General features: G+C 53.1%; 2 protein-coding genes and 1 pseudogene across 3 annotated transcripts; 2 read left to right on the top strand and 1 right to left on the bottom strand.

The window, feature by feature from the left end:
- Positions 1-311: 311 nt before the first annotated feature.
- Positions 312-6,003, top strand: CTHT_0070850 (uncharacterized protein; the record flags this gene model as incomplete). The annotated part of the gene is made up of 2 exons (XM_006697295.1): positions 312-4,433; positions 4,549-6,003. The coding sequence occupies 2 exons, from the start codon at positions 312-314 to the stop codon at positions 6,001-6,003; spliced, it is 5,577 nt and encodes a 1,858-aa protein (XP_006697358.1).
- Positions 6,004-13,252: 7,249 nt separating this feature from the next.
- On the top strand, positions 13,253-14,829 carry CTHT_0070840 (uncharacterized protein; the record flags this gene model as incomplete). Its single annotated transcript, XM_006697294.1, has 3 exons — positions 13,253-13,523; positions 13,581-14,483; positions 14,561-14,829. The coding sequence occupies 3 exons, from the start codon at positions 13,253-13,255 to the stop codon at positions 14,827-14,829; spliced, it is 1,443 nt and encodes a 480-aa protein (XP_006697357.1).
- A 1,082-nt stretch (positions 14,830-15,911) lies between these two features.
- Positions 15,912-17,952, bottom strand: CTHT_0070830 (annotated as a pseudogene; the record flags this gene model as incomplete). The annotated part of the gene is made up of 2 exons: positions 15,912-15,963; positions 16,079-17,952. Coding segments are annotated over 2 exons (1,926 nt in total).
- Between the last annotated feature and the right edge of the window lie 1,240 nt (positions 17,953-19,192).

The following is a 19,192-nucleotide window of genomic DNA, read 5'->3' as shown; positions in this document are numbered from 1 at the left end:
GGACATTCAACATCGCGAAACATCGCTATCAAGCTGTCAGCCCGGCACCGCGTCGACGCGCCGGCATCACAAAAAAAAAAAATCCGCAAAATTCAATTGCTGCAGGGACGAGCTGCAATACCCCTCACTAGCTCAGCTTTGCAGCAAGATTCGATAATTGCACGACCTTGACGATCGGACGACGACAATAAGGGAAAAAAAAATAGGCGAAAAAAAAAAAAGACGACGCAAACAACAAAATAAGAAAACATCAACATCTCGACCTCTCCCCCCCCACCTCACTCCCCTCGCTTCTCCTCCCGCACGATGTCATGGCGACCCTGACCGACAGAACATACCTGCCGCCCCTCGAGGACTGCCTGACGGGCCGGACAGTGATCCTGTCGTGGCGGCTCGTGGCCAGCGCGCTCGAAGACGCCGACCTCGCCCGGCTGACGAGCCCAGCACTGTCGACCTTTCTGCGCGACGGCTTCGTTCACGAGCTGCTGAAGCATCCGGCGCGCGTATTCGAGCCCAAGGACCTGAAGCAGGAATTCGAGACTAAGACGTCGAGCATCCAGACCGTCGCGCCGGGCGTCGACACCATCAAGAAGGACGCGCTGTGGCTGGCCGACGCCGTGGCCATCAACCAGGTGGCCGCCCTGCGCATCGTGCTGATCGAGTACCAGACGCGCGCCCACAGCCATCTGGTCCTGCCGCTGAGCACGCAGGATGTGGCCAACATCCAGGAGGCTGCTGGTGTCGGCGACGCCCATGCCTCATCTATCCTGTCTTTGCTAAATCCTGCTAGCGCTGTCGACGCCGAGACGATGTGGTGTGACTTTGAGACCGAGGCGCGCCGTCGCGAGCGCATCTTGGCTACCTACCTGTCGGAGAGGAGGTCGTTCACGGCGGCGGTCGATGCGCTGGTTACGTTCCTGCTGCACTCGGCGCCCGGCCAGCATAAGGACCTCGATTCGCTTCGCCGTGCCTTGCTCAAAGATGCCTTCGCGTTTGACGAAGATCTCGACGTGCCCGACCGCAGCAAACTGTTGACCATGGCGCCGACCTACATGAACCTGGTGGAGGACTGCATTGCGCGCGCCCAGGCGCTGCCTGCGAAGCTGGGAGAGTCGTTCAAGACGGAGGCCTTTGAGCTCGACTGGCTGCGCACTGCCATCACGGAGGCCGTCCATTCGCTGTCGATCGCCTTCCAGGCTCTTGATCTCGACACGCCCTACTTTGCGCCGCATGAGCTGCTTAGCGAGTGGTTTGAGCTGATGAACTCGAGCTTGTTCCTTGAGTCGATCCTGGGCTTTGAGGTCGTGGCCGACCTGGCCATGCCAGCGAGGAGCTTGGTGTCGGCGATCTGCCTGAAAATGCTCAACATCGACAGGACGATCCAGTTCCTGCACGACTTCGACTACCCCGACGGCGAGGAGCCCTATCTGCTGTCGTCACAAACCCTCAACAAGATCCACACGGCCGTGACCAACGCCGTCAACAGCGGCGTCGCAGCATCCCTGCCTGTGGCGTTCGCCTGGTCGCTGATCGTGCACCAGATGCACCTAGGCTACCAGGAGCGCGCCGAGCGCCGCGACCTGCTCGTTAACCAGCGCGCGCAGGCCGGCTTCGAGCTCGAGTTCCAGCCTTCGGCATCGACACCTAACAGGCGACGTCGCAACTCGGCTGGCAGCATCGTCTCGCTCGAGGCGTCGCCCTACGACGACTTCCTGCGCGAGCAGAGGCTCGATAACGACATCGCGCCCGTCGAGCAGATAGCCATGCTGGCGACGTCCCGTGGCCAGGTCTACCAGGTCATGTCTGAGATGGCCCTGTGCTTAGGGACTACACACGAGGCCGCCTTCCGGCCGGCGGTTGGTGCCCGCGCCCGTCTGGTCTTCCAGGACCTGCTCAAGCGCAGCGCGTACCTCATCCCCTACCAGGATGAGCCCGTGTTTAGCCTGCTCGCCATCCTGGCCACCGGCCGCCAGTACTGGGACGTCACGGACGCCCTGAGCGCCTCGTCACTGAACCAGGTCTACACTGACATGCTGGACGACGAGACGCTCTTTACGCAGTTCACCATGCAAGCTATCAACCGCTTCCCCTACGAGTTCAACCCCTTTTCTGTGCTCTGCCGCGTCCTGGCTGCCGCACTCATCACCAACAAGGACAAGGCCGATGTCGTGACCGGCTGGCTTTGGCGTACGCCGACGCTGACCGTCGACTGGAATCCGGCCTGGGACCGTTCCTACGAGCTGTGCTTTGAGGACGAGAATACCAACTCCTTCCGCCTGACGCGCGACGTCGACCTGTTTGGCTCGGCGTCCCCTGCCCGGCCGCGTCATCTGGCCGCCGAGGAGCGCTTCATCATCCCCGAGGGCACGCTGGGCCGCTTCGTGACCGACGTCGGACGCACTGCTCGTCTTGAGTTTGAGCACTCGGCCCTCGCGCTGCTGGGAAAGCGGCTCGAGGTCAAGGCAGCCGAGGAGATCTGCGACAGCGGCATGGCGCCGCTCGACGTCGACGAGCAGGCCGAGGCCGTCGCCATGCTTGCTACCGTTCTGAGGGCCGAGAGTCTCAAGAGCACGGCCAAGGGCGGCGACCCGGAGGCACCGCTCAAGTTCCTTAAGGAGGCGAGCCGTCTGCTGCCGCATAACAAGGATATTCTTACCGTTATTAGCGACACGATTGACGGGTTGGTCGAGAAGGAATTGCTGGAGCTGGACGGCCCGCAGATTGCTGTGCTGGCGTCGTGCTTACAGTTCCTTCATGCTGCCCTCGCCGTCTGCCCTGGTCGCGTCTGGGCCTACATGTCGCGGTGCGCTCTTATAGCCGGCGACGCACGCCCTGGCCGGCTGTCGCGCATTACGGGCAGTCTGGACATGTACGCCGAGCGGTTCGACCTGCTCTCTTCCGCGGTCAAGCTCTTCGCCGCCCTCATCGACTCAGCTGCCTGCAGCGCGGTCCAGCGTCGTGCAGGCTCAACCGCCCTCGTCAGCGTCCGCAGCGCGGTTGAAAACCCGTGGCTCGGCACGTCCGAGAAGATCCTCTCCCGCGTCGCCCTCGCCATCGCCCAGGCCGCGCTCGACGTCTACGAGAGCACCACCACCTGGCGCTTCCGCTCCGAACTCGACCGCAGCATTCTAGTGAGGGACGTTGTTGGGCTCATGCACAAGCTCGTTGTCCACGCCCACACCCTCTCTTCCCACCTAACATCGACCCTCTCCCCCGCTGCGGCCCACATCATCTCCTCCTTCCTCACCCCGCCCCCCTCGGCCTCCTCCCTGCGTTTCCAGCCCCTCTTGGGGACGCTTCTAGTCGCGCTCATCACCCCCCGCGCAACGCTCTACCCCGGCCAGTCGCGCATCTTAGCAGAGAGGGTTACCTCCGTCCTGGCATTCTGTACCTCTCTACTCAGGGCCGCCGACTTCCTGGGCCAAACTCACATCCCGCTGCAGACACACCTCTTCCAGTCCGCCTGCCTGCTGGCGCGCCTACCTGCCGCGAACGCGGTGTACCGCGCTCCTGTACTAGAACTCTTGCGTGCGCTGGTCGAGGTCGCGGGACGCGCCGCCAACGGATCGGGCGAGCCGCCTAGTTTGCTGGGGTACTTGGGTTCGCACGCGGCGAGGTCGTTTATTTCGCTTGTGGAAGGTATTGACAAGCCGTTTGGGAGGGTCGAGCACGCGGTGGTGACGTGGCGGTTCTTTGCGGCGGTGATAAGGAACAGGCAGCAGTGGATGGCTGGGTGTTTGTTGACGGGCAGGACGCCGCGCGAGGCGCTGAAAGGGGGGGGGGAACAAAAGATTGAGAGGAAGGTTGGGGAGGGATCGGTGTTGGCCGCTGCGATGGAGAGGTTGAGGGAGGTGAAGAGTCTGGATGTCCAGGAAGCCGTCGCGGTGATGGATTTTGTCGTATCGGCGCAGAATTATTGGCCTTGGACCATCTTCGCTGTGCGGAAGGAGAAGGAGGTGGTGGATGCGTTGAGGGGTTACGTGAGGGGGTTGAAGGCTCCGGGGATGGTCATGAAGACGGACGGCGCTGCTGCGGCGGCGTTCCAGGCTAGGATTGCGGCATATGTTGCTGAGACTTTCGCCATGCAGCTGTATCATATGCGGCAGATGAGGCAGGCGGAGAAGTTTGCGGGGGAGTTGGTCGCCGACTTGGATTATTTCCTCAGGGAGGGGGTTATGGTTTGGGGATATAACGCCAGCTTGCATGGGAATTTCGCGAGGAATTTCGCGAAGAGATTCCCCGGCGTGGAGGTGGATGATTTTAAGCGGACTATGTGGTTGCCGAGGGAGCTTGGTAAAGGGTATTACTATGCTCTTGAAGTGGCGGAGCAGATGCTGGGCTTTGATGCTGGCTGGGGAGGGGTAAAGCAGAGCGGGTTTAGGAAGGAGATGGAGACGGCAAATTTGAATTTGTCGTTGGTTGAGGCTCAGGTGGTAAGTCTACTCTCCTGTTTTTTTTTGCTTTTTTTTTTGCTTTTTTTGTTTTTTTTTTCGCTTTTTGAATATACCTGCTGACCCGCCCCGGGGGGGGTTTTTTGTTATTTTACAGTCCCTGTTCCACGCCTGGGAGTACCTCCTACTTGAGCTTACCCTTTCCCTTCTCCCTAAGAAGGAGAACGCCGCCTTCGCTCGGCAAGTCCTCCAAGTCGTCGAGCAGTGTCTCGAGGCCAACCAGCGCTCGCAGCCCCCTGAGAACATCTTTGTCGTGCTGGGCCACGCGCGCGCCGGCCTGGCCCTGACCCTTCTTCAGCGCCTGGCCGACGCTAACCAGCTCCCGCGCGACGTCACCCACCTCCTGGCCCTCGTCTCCTCGGCCATCCACGCCGTCGAGAACCCATTCGGAGCAAACGACCTGCCCTATTTCCGTACCCTGCTCAAGATCCTCTTCGTCGTCCTCCGTGCCGCGAAGCAGGGCACCGCCAAGCCAGGTGAGAGCAACGTCGCCATCACCCAGCAGGTCCTGACCATCCTGGACCGTGTTGTCGCCCGTTGCTTCCGGGCTCTGGCTGCCTTGGTCCACGAGCAGCAGCAGAACGCTACCGACGGGACAACCACCGCGCCCGAAGATCTGGCTCTCATCACGGCCATCCTCCAAGCTTGCCTCAGCGTCCCCGGCATCGAACAGTGCCAAGTCCAAGTCCTCAACATCATGGCCGCCCACGACGTCTTCCAGGTCGCCGTCGCCCTCTTCTCCTGGGCTGACCGTCTCCTCCCCGCTAACCCTTCTCCTGCTTCTTCTTCTACCTCTACCTCCGCCACAAACCCTGCCTCAGGCGACCCCGTCTACGGAGAACTCGCCCTCCTCTTCCTCCTCGAACTCTCCGCGCTCCCCGCCCTCGCAGAACACCTCGCCTGCGACGGCCTCCTCGGCCATCTCGCCGCCGCCCGGCTGGCAGGCTACATGCGGCGGACTAATGTCGGGCCGTTTGCGGAAAACGCTGGTGCCGCAAGGTGCTATGCCATCTGGGCTAAGTGTCTCCTGCCACTGTTACTCAACATCCTTGCCGCCCTTGGGAGCACCGTCGCACCTGAGGTAGCATGGGTGCTCAACCAGTTCCCTAACCTGCTACAATCCTCTGTCGAGAGGATCGAGCCGCCTGGATTTTCGAGGCCGACACTATCCCTCGCGTCGACCCCCCCTAGGCAGAAGTTTATTTCCCTCCTAGAGATCTCTGAAATCCATTCCCTCGCGCTGCTCACCCGTGTCTTGGCGGCTTGCAGGGCGCAGAACGCGAGGGATGTGCCCGAGGTCACATGGGATGGTGCCAAAGTTCTCGAGTGCGTGGAGTACTGGTTGCGGGGGCGGAAAGTGCTCAGGGAGAGGCTTGTGCCGTTGGGGCCGAGGGAGGTTGAGTGGAGGGGGATGGTTGCCACGGGGGGCGTGGTAGGTGTGGCTGGTGATGGGGGAGAGGGGTGTGAGAATAGACTGGAGGAGAAGGCGGTTGGGTTATTGGTTGGGGTGAGGGAGGTTTTGGAGGGGGGTTTGGAGGGGGAGGGAGAGTGAGGTTGGAGAGGAGAATGTAATTATTTAGGATGGGGGGGGGATGTGTAATTATTGGGAAAGGGGGTTGGGGGGGAGGGTTGAGGGATGGTTTACGGGCACTTACCTACCTAGCTTGCTTAGGATTTTGTAGTTTTGTTGTGGTGTCACGGAATACTTATATTGGTTTTTTGTTTGAAACTCTGAAGTCTGCAATGCAGACTGTCTGCTTGTGAGCAGACTACCTAGTATTCCGACTCATGTGCGTGATGAATGTCGAGTGAAGAAGCCAGACGACATGAGCAATGCATAGGAGTAGAGTTGTTTTTCTTTCTCCGTCCCCTGATAGACTCTCAGACGTCAGGGCACCATGAGGTCTAGTGATTTCTCTGTTTGATCAAAGATCAATCAATGTTCTCTCCTGTGCTTCCTCTGTCATTCCGTTTCCCCTTAACATCCCGTTGGGCCGTTGTTCAGCTTTGTCGACGAGAAAGTCTAGAAGCGTCTTTACCCGTGCAATCCTTGAGCCATAGGGTTTTTTTTCTTTATATATATATTTCTTTTATCTTCTACTTCTTTTCTTTTCTCTTTACGTTTTTTGTGGCAAGTATGATGTCAGAAAAGCTGAGATTAACACATCCTTGATACTATCAAGAGGTACCTACACCTGAATCGCTTCAGCTACCAAACCATCACAATTGAACATCTGCTTTCTAGCCGCCATCTTCTAATCCACCACGGTTCCTTCGGATATTTCCAAAATTCTCCCAAGGAACCATCTCTTTCTTGAGTCAACCTTGAGCAGTGAGGACACCCGATATCTATGAACAATTTTCCCAAGATTGAGTGAAACAGGTTCCATGCGGCTGTGATAGAGGAAGGTTCCTTATAGTCAACTTCTTTTGGAAAGGATTCTCCTCCCGTAATCTCTGCCACCTGCTCCTTCTCCCCAGAATTCTTGCCTGTCCAATGTTCTTCGAAAACTTCCTCTATCACTATGCAATATATATCACGCCAGAAACTAATCAAGGCTTCATGTCGATCCTCCGGTCTACTCCAGTTCTTCTGAGAGATATCTTCCAACTGCTCCGTAAACTGTTGCCGAAGTGGTTGTAGCAAAGAGAGCTCATAAGCTAATTCTTCCGTGATTTCGGTGATATCTTCTGGAGACTAACCCCAGCACTTCGGATATGACACATGTGGGAACCGTGAGAACCGTGGTCTGCAGCAGGTATGAGGAATGCCCAATGTTGTATAGGTGAAATACCCTTGCAGACGCTACATGATGACTGAGGTCGCCATAACGAGCTAAGTGCAAAGCACATGCCAGGACGGTTGTCCTCGGCCAAGTCACAAGTGCATATGGAGGATGCTCATCGAAACTGATTTATGAACTCGACCTATCGTACCTAGACGTTGCGCCTTTTAGAAAATACGTAAATGGGCTGCATGAACTGGTAAGGCAGAGACATTGACACTCATCTTCTCGATCATTGCGGTACCCCTGAACACTAACCATGCGCACCCGGCCTTGTTTGTCAAACTCCTCCTACCGGAGGTTGTAAAACCTCTGGCTCAATCTCCCAGTTCATTTCATTCGCCATGGTTGCTATGATGTGTGGATGAAACCCCAGAGAAAACAAGGTCGGATGAGCACTGAGTATCTCATGGTTGTACCCTACGGATAGTAGGGGAAGGAATAGAGGATCAGTGCCGTGCTGTGATAAACAGTGAATGTATGTGAGCGTGGGATTGTAAATAGTTGGATGAGCAACCTTCTTGCCCCAGTGGCAAGAGATTTCATGGGACCCGGCCTGGAAAAACAGCTCAGCATAGACTTTGGGTGAATAATCACCCGACGAGTGATTCAGCTCCAGGTATTCATAGACAGTCAACGGGCTCCTTTACAGGTTATTTGTTGCCGGTGCAACTTGAAGCTCGGGAGGAACATCGATACCGTGATGCTTCAGACATGATTTAACCTCCAAGGCAAGAGAATCGAGAATTCTTGCATTGTTCAGCCCAAGTCGGTAAACCTCCGTGACAGAAAGATATTTAAGTGCGAGCTCCTTCAGCGTTGCGCGATGTTCTTCGAGATGTCGGATATCTCTTTTTACACATCATCTGGAGGCACGGTCGAAGATCTTCCAATTCCAAGAGGGATAGCCAATGGCGCAAGCAGCTTTTAACAAAGTGACAGCGCTCTCTGCACAAGGAGCAGCGTCGGCATTCCCAAACAGAGCGACAGCGTTGGCCGCTACTAATGATGGCCATATCCAAAGGCGTCAACCTAGCATCATCAACTCCGTTGAGCTGCTTTCTATCTGCCCTCGCTACTAGCAACCGTAAGCACGATGGGCGGCTAGTCCCAAGGTGAGATGGGGTTTGCCTAAATGAGTTTCGTTCCTTGAGTGTAGCAGGATGTCGCTCTAAGAGGTATTGTACCTGATGGGTAACATCGGAAAGTATTGCTAGACGTAAAGGGCCACACTTGCAAGCTAGAAATGGTGATTAGATGTCAGTAAGTGTGTACAATCCACTAACTGAGCGACTTGGAGGTAGAGATATGCCAGCCTAGTACCAGACTAGATGGTAGGTCCAGAGTCTACATACCATCTGCAAGCGTTGGAGATATGGACCGCCAGGACAACTGCTGCTTTACAATGTCACAATTTGTCTTGTTTGCGTCTGGAAGGATTGCAGATTTTGCTTTCAAGGACGATCGAATAATCATGGAAGCCGTTCTAGAGACAAGTTTGCATAGGTCTCATGGTAAGAACTGCTACCTATTGAGCAGTAGATAGGGGTTCTTAGGAGAATGTCAGCATGACACGTTGTATGCAATGTTAAAGTCTCAATAATAGAAATCGTCACTTACTTTCCAGAGCAGTCATGCTCATTGACTGGAGCATTGGAACAGATCAAGAATTTCAGGAGACCCAGCAACGGTTGGATAATATTGTACAAATCTATATAGTTACCAAAAATCCCCGTTCTTGACAGCCACACAAAATGAGGGCGTAAGTAGACATCTGTAATTGTGGAGTTGAACAAGAAACCGTGGATTAGCATAGATCCCATTTACACAATCAAGTACTTCTTGTCCAACTTACGAGAAATGTGGTCCGATGCGCCAATGATTGATTAGCTTCATTCACTGCAAGAGGAGAGGTCTTTCCAGTCTGAAGAAACAGTATGATTGTATCCACGCAAACAGCAGTGAACTCCTTCCACTCGCTGATATATGACTCTGCGTATACTCCGTGAGGACTAAGTTTGCGCTTGTCCTCACTTATAGCACAGAGAAAGAAAGTGCCCGTCAACGACAGTAACCCCACCAACAGTCATTGTCTGTAAGGAAGCTACCCAGAAATATAAGGATTTTTGGGAGCCCAAGCTGCTGGGGTATATACCAGGTGCCCGATACAAACCATCATGAGCTCCGTAGTTTGATGTCATGGAGATCACTAACGGCTTCTTCCCAGAGAGAAAAATACATTCTTAGTCAAAAATCGCTGTGTCAAAGTAGGACTCAAGCTGCAAATTCTAGTTGGGACCTCCCACTAAAACAAATTTCAGGGGCCAAGGAACCCTCCGGATGACGAAGACAACCTTTTAGCCAGCGCAACGGAGCAAAGACCAGTTCAGTCTACAACAGCAGTTGTATATCGCCATAGTGATGATTATAAAATGACTTTGCCCTTGCTATATGATGGCCCAGGTTGAAATAACTGCCGAATCTTTTGAACAATGTCTTTTAAAACATCACTGAAGTATCGCTGTTCGCGGAAATCCAAAGCGATCTTGCAAGGTTGGAGTCTATATTTAAAAGTTTTGTGACTTCTTTGATGAAGTATCGAAAAGATGTGCATCCACCCCGGCACAGGCATTCACAATCATCTGTCTTGTCTCTTGTTATGCCAAACTTGGAATATACCTGACAGTCATGTTGTGAAATGCAGATGTGTTGAGACAGGATACTCCTCTAACCAAGAGTATCTAGTGACTGGTGAAAGTAATCCCGTATATTGCCGGAAGCAGTTTGGGAGGAAATGCAACTGGAATTGAACTCCTACTTGGCTGTTAGAGGGAGCGGTGGTTCGCGAATAGGTATGTGAAGGCACTTAAGGCCGTGGTTTGTTAGCAACCAACAGTATTACAAATCTGCATCAAGTGTAGCCCTACCAAAGTTAAAAGGAAGGTATTCGTCATGAATGTCTTCTCTACGGAAGCAAAGTTCACGGAAGCCCTCTCGAAAAAAAAAAAAGTCTTCAGTACGAATCAACGATGCTTCGTAGTAACTATCGAAGCGCTGTTCTGTACTCATTTGTTCATAAACTGCTCGTGGAGATTGTATTGGATGAGCAGGATACCGAAATGGTTCCTTGTTCAGTGATATACTGTTCTCAACAGTATGGGGAACCACGAGACCTTCTTATTAGAGAAGGCTGACAAGTTGCCGAGCATGTAGCTCCAAAACACTTTGGCTCTGGAGCCCAATAGCTGAGCCTTCACATCTGAGAGAACCGCTAGGTTGATATCAAGGGTTTTTTTTAGCAGCTTTAAATAGACGACAGACAGTTTCACTAGAAGTAGGCTCTATCATGATTGCTAGATGCAGAGGGGAGTGGCCGAATATGTTTCGCTCGTTGAGTAAAGCAACTGGAAATATCTGGAGAATGTTCTCGACCTGCGTTTCATTACTAAAGACGATGGCAAAGCTAAGAGAACCCAGCTCATATACTGAGCCCTTGTTATTAGCCAAGAATTTCAGCTTTCATGGATGTGTAATTTACAACTACTTTCTCGAAAGAGACTTGAAAGTCATGCCTGAATAAGCACTTTACCGTCTTCAGCTATATGTTTTGGAAGTTGGGGGCAGAGACGAAATATCAGATCGGGCTTCCAGAACACACCCGATCCGTGTTTCTTCAGGTAAACGGACATGCCTTCAAGGCTTGCCTTTAGCAGGATATTTAGCCCAAGCCGAAATGCTTCATATTCAGGTGAGCAGTCGAGGAACACGCGGCTCATGTGGGATATCCAAGTGGGCGCTAGTAAGGAACGAGCTAAGAGGTGTCCTGCTGATATATCGCAAGCGATGCTTGAATTTGGGGCTGTTCCGTCTCGTCACGAGAATGTTAGACGAAGAGTTGGCACTTGCGACTTACATTCCTGAATCATCATGTGCAGCTCCTGGAACATGATAAGTATTGATCAAACCTGATAGGATAGTTAAGAGAGAATTCGTTTGGGCGACCCAGACTTGCCCGAAGTCCCAGTGCATGAAATCATAGACGCACAATGACTGAAGTCTGTTGTTGTCGCTGGTGAGACGAAAGGCTACGCATGGCCAACTGGGCGGAACGGGAACGAACGACCCTACACTGCTAACTGGATAATGAATGAGGGATTCGTTCTACCAGTTAACCGAGAAAGGAGATTCCTGGACAGTTGTGTATAAGTGGTGTAGGTTTTGCAAAGTCAAATCATTGAATTTCTCTAGTTGATAGGGCTGTAAACTTGGAAAGGTAATTTAATTCGGTAACCTTTCGAAGCCATCCAGAAGAACATATGCTGCAACATCTCAATTATCTGGAAGACTGGCGAAGTCTCCGCGACGACTGGACGGTAAATAATGCTCGGTTTGATACTTCCTCCTGACGCATCAGACTTCCAGTGAAAGCAAGCTTGAAGTGCCATGGTGAGTAATCGCCGAAGTACTGCAACCTGAAAAGTGATCTTGACGTTTCGGTAGTCTCCGATTTTTTTTTGGAAGCTCGCCTGCTGGACATATAGGTACGCGCTCGCCCTTTTGTCTCTCAACCATCAGAGTGTAGTAAGAGATCCAAATTGGTAGTAATGGCGTTTTTTCCGTTTGTTGGCTTGGAAAACACACTGAAAGGGATCTCTAAAGGAGGGTAGCCCCATCTACATCGTATTCAGAGTTTATTTCAACATTGCGGGTTTGCTCATTAAGCAGTAACAGGCACAGTTCGTTATCTCGGGGATTGACTAGCCAAATATTGAAATTAGCTCAATCAAAACGTAAGGACTGACAAACTTTGCAGACGGTGATACCTACAGCCTGAACAGCATCGAACCCTAACCGAGTGTAGACAGTGGAGGCGCTCGTTTGCAGGTTAAGAATAGCCGCAGATGAGCTTTGATCTGAGGAAGCGCATCTCTGAGAGCCTTGATATCTTCAAGCGAGTCACGGACTTTGGAAATGGTATTGGCGATGTGTTCATCAATGTTGGTTAGGCTGATTTACGTTCCCTCTCAAGTTTGGCCGGTTGGCCTTGATGTCTGATAGGGTTCTTGCCTGTCTAGTCAAGAGAGTGGAGTAAGCGGACCCGAGAATAAACATATCTTTGTCTGAACATGGGGGATATCATCGTTATATTGTTAGTCCTCGATGCCTCTGGCGTATAGGGAGTCTTGAGTGATCTCCTGCATGTTCAATGCTTGTAAGGCAGGCTGTAACATTTCGCATATTCCCGATAGTTGGCCCTTGATCCGCTCAAGCTTTGGTCGTTGAAACGGATAGGGGAAGCTTTTCCCCCGCGTCCTTTAATTTCTCTCTGATGATTACAAGAGATGAGAAAAGCTGAAACTCAGCTGCTCAAGAAGCCGGGATACCTGACGGTGGAACTGCAACAGGAGGGATTACCTCCTGATATGGGCTTTGGAATTATGGTTGTGAGCGATTCGGGCCCAACGGGCTGTGTAACCTGCATATGTGTTTACCAGCGAAGACACGGAGCATAAAATAGCCGGGCTATTGCTTTCACGGACCCGTGCGGCAGGCTTCTGTCATGACGTGTGATATGGGGATGGCACACATTTGCTGGCGACCAAATAGGTGGTGGTTGAGCATCACGACATCTGCCTAATGTGTGGAGTTCAAACGAGATCAGAGAACATTCTACCACGGATTGTCGCTAAGTAACGACTTGACAATAGGGTCCTGTGCCCAAAATCTGGCTTCTCGACTATTGTCAGCGTAAACAGAAGCCACCAACAATATAGGCTGGAGCAGGTTGTAGTTGGCTGCGGTTGCGCGGGGCAGCAGAGGTACGTACCGTCTGGTATTGTGCCAGGTGGGGGATCCACCGGCCCCACATTTCAGGCATGGTGGGCTTGGCAATCCAATTCCGTCGCGCAGCCTTCCCAGGTCCGGCCAAACTCCAAGCGCGACTGAACATCAAGTCGCATCCCAAAACTTCAACCATCTTACCAATCTCCCCATTCTTCGAGATTAGACATCACCATGTCGTCCTCACAGCCGCGCTCCGGAGAGCGCATGATACATCAAGATTATATAGCCAGAATACGCTATTCAAATGCCTTGCCGCCGCCACCAAATCCTCCCAAGCTCCTCGACATTCCCAACACCGGCCTCGCCAGCGGCCAGTATACTATGCCGGCCTTTGCATCGCGCCTGGCGCGCGAGCAACCGCTAAACATCGAGGCTGATGCGGAGTTGGGTATGCCGCTTGATCTTGTTGGCATGCCAGGTGTATTCGATGGCGACGAAAGCTGTGCGTTTTTTCCCACCAAACACCCGTTACCGACCGCATCCACTGACTTTCCCCAAGCCATTCAAGCACCGGCTCAGGCCCCTCCCGTCCATCCCCACGATCGTCCTCTTCTGCGTCCTCTGTCGACCCTCGGCAAGCCTAAGTTGGCCGAGACTGCTGTCTCATTCCTGCGCCGCACCGAATATATCTCCTCAGTGACGCCGAACCGCGCGCCGCGTCCGCCGGCCGATCACGTCTTCTTGAAGCCGTCCTCAGGCAATGCTCTCAAGCGTCCTGAAAAGCGCAAAGCCTCTCCTGAGCCTGACAAGGGCACTCCTGCATGGATCAAACGTCGTATTGAAAAGAGCTTCGAAATTGCGGCCGCCAATTTGGCCGACCGCGCTTGGGTTAAGCACCCTTCGAAGCGCAATGTGCGCCTCGTCGATGCCTTCCCCGTACTGCCCGATTTGGAGGCCTTCCCTGATTCTGGCGCCTACGTGACAGTTAAATTCCAGACCAACCCCGTCGCTGCAAGCGATACCTACGACACCCGTCTCCTAGCAGGCATCTTCAAACCGATCGAGCGTACCGCCGCTGAGGAACAACTCTATGAAGCCGCCCGACAGGCCTGGGAGCGCGACCCGACACTACCCAAGCCTTCGCAAATGATGAACTACGACCTCTTCCTGCCAGCGGACACCCGCACCGCCGAGAACTTCGTCGCACGTTTCGACGTGGACAACCCCTCGCGAGACGACGATTCTCTCTACACAGATGGGCACGCGTCCCACTTCCGATTCCCCCGCCTGCGCGCCTACGAGACGGCGCAAGAGAAAGAGATGGATCACGACAATAAGTACGCAGAGGAAGTCATCCTCGCATTCCGCGACGACGAGTCTGGTCCGCCCAAGAACCGCAGCGACGACTCGGCGCAAAAGGCCGTCTACTACTACCCTGTTATGCAGCGCACCACGATACGCAGTCAGCGTACCAAGAACATTGCACGTGGCGTGAAGCTGGCCCGTGTCGGGCCCGGGGTAGCCAGTTGCCGGGCGAAGAGGAGGAGGCCCACCTTGATGAGCTGCACGTCAAGGTCGATGATCCTAGCCCTGAGCTGCGCGCCGAACTGGAGAGGTATAAGGCGCAGCCGGTGGGTGATCTGCCCGATGACGAGGACGAGCAGCAGGAGGGTGGCGAGCAAGATGGCGAAGGTGAGGAGGAACATGAGCAGGACGAGAGGAGAGGCAGTGAGGGCGGTAGTCCTGAGGGCATAAATGGTGGTGCTGATGATGAGGAGGGGGATGCTGAGGGCGAGGAGGACGAGTAAAAATACTTATATCTACTCCCCCTTTTGGTTTCGGTTCAAAAGAACCTCAAAGCACCCAAGCTTGTATTTTCCTGTTTCTAGATTCGGATGGCGGTTTGAGGAGCATGGGAGTTTGGTATTTTACTCGCTACTACTACCGCTGCTAGTGCTTACTCAGGGTATTTATGAGGTCATCTGTGGGGCAGGAGTTTCGATCAAAGGTGGAAAAGATACAACCTATGATAAAGATGGGAAAAATGGGAGATGCTTATCTACGGGTTCAGCTGCTTAGCGACTACTGACATAGCAGATATCTCTCAGCAAAGGCAAAGAATATCTGTACAACAAGCGACTGCTAAGATGCCCGCGATGGATCTATGGAAACGTGGGCAGGTGTCTTATATCCACTAGATTTAATAGAAAAATGTGATGAAAACTGACAACGGATCCAACTCTCACCCTCACTTGGCACGAAACGCGGATGGTGGTCATGAACTCCATTTGTATGCATCGCTCCCTTCGAGTACAAAAAAACTACTATACAAAAACTTAACCAAAATTATATACACTCAAAACCAACGCCGTTTGCTGTTTCACTATCCCTAGTTTCTCTGGCTCATCATACCCAATTACGTAGTAATTACCCTCGTTAACCCATCCACAACGCCTTGATTATCTTCCCTCCTCTTCCTGTATCGTCCCCTCATGCTTCTCGTGACGTCCTCCATTACCACTCAACGGCTCGATATTAAAGCTAATTACTGTAGTAGAAGGATATGCTTTTGTAGGCATGGGTGGATATAAGACAGGTATAAGACAGGAGCGGAAGGAAAACTGCGGAAGGAACAAAAAGTTTGCCGTTTGGAATGCCGGGAAGTGATGCTTGCTTGCTTGCTTGCTCATGCAGTTGGTTAGATAATCGCGTGCTTTGTCAGGAGTTTTTTTTTTTTATCTATTACCGGCTCGCGTTGCCTGCAGCCTCTTCTTTCAACTGACCACGCCTGATGGATTGCGTTGGGCGGGGAAAAAAAAAATCGACGATCAAAGCGGTACAGGATGATTATGCTGCCCTAGTTTAAAGGAAATCAATTCAAGTCGGATGATCAACCAGCATATCCGATCGTCTCCCGATTGTCGTCGATGACACGGCCGTATCTGCGAATCCTGTTAGCACGAACACCACGAGCAGCGGCTTGGCAAAAAAAAAAAAAAAAGGGAAGGAAGGGGGGGGGGAGAAGGGGAAAACATACTCCAAGAGCAGCCTAAAAACCAAACCTCCATATCTTCTTTCCTGACAACCTTCTCAGCCCACTCACGACCCTGCATGGCAATTTCTTCAGCCATCCTCAGTCCCTCTTCGCTCTCCCCACTGCCAAAAAATCGCACCAGCTCAAGCCACTCATCACCCCTCAAGCTCATCGGTACAAAGTGCGCCCACGGCTTGAGCCACTCCGCATGCCACTCCCTAAAGATCGCCCACTTATACACCAGACTCCTGCTGCGCATGAGCGCATAAAATCTCCCGCTGAACGCATTCCCATCCATGTCCAGCACATGCTTGTATTTGAACGCTTCCTCCTGCTTTGCATACTCCTTGACATCGAAAAAAGCCTTTTGCGCGTCACAGTCCGACGGGTCACACTGGCCAATGTGCGAGAAATACACGTCCATAAGCTGCGCGTAGTCCTGGCGGGGTACCTCCTTGGTCTTCCACTCTCCTGGCTTGGACTCGGCCAGGATGAAGGCGTTGTCGTGCGCATTGATCTTACGGACTACGCGTTGGCGATGCTGCCGGCGCCAGCCGCCTGCGCGGGAAAAGCCGCCGGTCGTGGAACCGCGCCAGTAGAGCGCATCGCGTTTATCGGTCCAGGCGAGGTCCTTCTCTTCATTGTAGGGGACCTTATCGACCCAGTACCAGGGAGAGGGGTACAGGATGTCGGCATAGGAGGAGATCTTGGATTGGGAGAAGATCGGGACAAGGTCGTAGGCCGTTGTGTAGGAGTTGGGGCGCTCGAAGAAGCCGTAGCGCGTGCGGAGAGAGGGAGAGAGGCAGATGTCTGACATGGCGGTCCAGTTGCTCACGAAGCCGAGCTCGCCGAGGAGGAACTTTTCTTCGTCGTCGTATTGGGCAGTCTCGTCGATGATGCGAGCGGGGGAATCTGGAGAGCAGGACATGCGAGAATGAACCCAGACAGGCTGGTGAGAGAAGGTGTTGAAGCGGGTTGTCTTGACCTCTTCGAAGCGGTCGTCGTAGTTGAGGTCGTCCGGATGCTCAGTGAAGGCGTTACGGAGTGTGGCGGTTTTGTTGGCGGCAGGCATGGCAACGTTACGGGCGGTCTCGATCAGGCGGGCCAGGTCTTCGTGTTGCACGACGACGCGGGGTTCATCGTTGATGTTGAAAGCAATATCCATATCGGGCAGGTACTGCACGAAGTCCTGGGTCATCCCCCGCAGGGCAGGATGCAGCCACTGATTCCAGTTGAAACCGCCCTGCACTAGCGACATGTTGCCTCCACGGATCTGAACGCCAATTAATTGGTTATCCTTGTAGCCGAGAATCTCGCGCACTCGAGCCCGGATGGTTGCCGGCTTCATGCCCCAGAACGGCGTCAGCATCTCGTGGATCATATCGAACTCATCGATCAATTGCACGTTCTTGCTCTGGGCGAACTTCCACCACTTGTCGAAGTTGGGCGGCGGGGGGATGCCATAGCGGCGACGATATTCGGCCACGGCCTCCTCGAGCGTCTTTGACTGGCGCGCCCTGAGCGCTTCGAGCTCCTTCTCGGCGGTGGTGACTAGATGCACGATCGGGTGCTGTCCATGTGGAGCGGGCTTTGGCTTCGTTGTCGGGAATGGCTTGTCGTCGAAGACCACGACCGGCATCGTAGCAGTGACATTGTTGGCATCTGATGTGGCTGTATCTTCTTGAGACTTATCGCTGCTGGTATTGCTGCTACTGCCGTCGTTGACCTCCTTCTTGTCGCCACTGGGGCTGCTAGAGCTGCTCTTCTCAGCGTTTCCAGAGCCCACGAGGATCTTGCTCGGCAGACGAGTCTGGTCTGCTGTGGTCTGGAGGATCGACCACAGGCAGAATATCAGGAGCACAGCGACGGCGATGACGCCGATTTGGCGGTTCCGCATCATAGGGCCAGGGGCGTGGCGGGTCTGCCGCGTCGCGGTGTCTTGTCTGGTTCTGTGACGGTGTCTGTGTTCGTGCTCTGTGCGCCGTACCCTGATTTAGGCTGTGTCTCCGTCGCTGGCCTGCGCGGTGTGTTGTATCGTGATGTCGTACAGTGTCGTGCAGTCTCCTCTCCCAGCTGTCTTGCTTTCCCTCCTGTTTCCCTAGGTATGTTCGTCGTATTATTCTCCTTATTTCTTGCTTGCTCTGCCGGCTCGGATAAAGTCAACCGTATCCTGGTGTGAGCGGCGCTGTCCCTCCTGCGCAAAGGCCTCTGTTTCTCATTAGGGCCCGGTGGGGAGGAAAGGCAGGATGGATGGTGTCGTCGAAGATGTTCGTGATGCACGGGAAGGGGGCGTCGAGAAATCAAGTCTGGGCTGCTGTCGCTGACGATTCCATAGCTATCCGCGGATTCATGAAAAACTGGAGACCCCTGGGCCGCCCCAGCTCCACTCTGGCCCGCTTGCCCCTGGTTAGGGGAAAGGTCCCACCGTGTCGGACACTGTGGAGAATATTGGGAAGCAACTGTGCCTGGCACTGGGTTGTTGGGCGCGCAATTCCGACATCGAGGTACATGATGCTGAATTCACCTTGCAATATGGATTCAATTCCATCCAACTGCTGACGTGAGGTTACGAAAAAAAGAAAAAAAAAAACTTAATCGGATAATTTCTCGAGTGCTCTTTCATGTATTAAAAACCAAGGTACATATCTATAGTTTTTTTTTTGCAGTACGGCATCTTCGACACAGTGTTTCTACTGGCGTAGACTGTTCCTTCAGCAACATCAAGGCCGGCATTGTTGAGCTGAGCAAACGGACTTCATCAACATCGAAATTTACAAATCCCATAGCAAAATTGTTCTACACTAGGTCTTCGAAGTATGGCTAGATGAAGCACAGATTTATTATTTTCTCTTCAAATTATGCATTTTGCGAACCTGTTTCATCAACCTGGGTTCAAGCGTAGCTTCACTTTGCTTATTTCTACACCGACTTTATGTTAGAGACGCATACCCCTATGTCAAGCACCATGAACTGAAAGCTTTAATTATACCCGGAGAAGGCAATCAGCGGTCTGCTGATCACATGTAGAACCGTGCACATATGTACGAGCTGATTATCGGTTATATATGCCGAGATATGTTATCCGAGAGTGACAGAGTCAATGTACAGCTCGAATGCTATAGGTAGACAAGCACTTA

Source organism: Thermochaetoides thermophila (genome assembly GCF_000221225.1).
Source record: "Thermochaetoides thermophila DSM 1495 unplaced genomic scaffold scf7180000011822, whole genome shotgun sequence".
Lineage (NCBI taxonomy): Eukaryota > Fungi > Ascomycota > Sordariomycetes > Sordariales > Chaetomiaceae > Thermochaetoides > Thermochaetoides thermophila.
The sequence above is the reverse complement of the archived record's forward strand: the minus strand, read 5'-3'. Positions and strand labels throughout refer to the sequence as shown.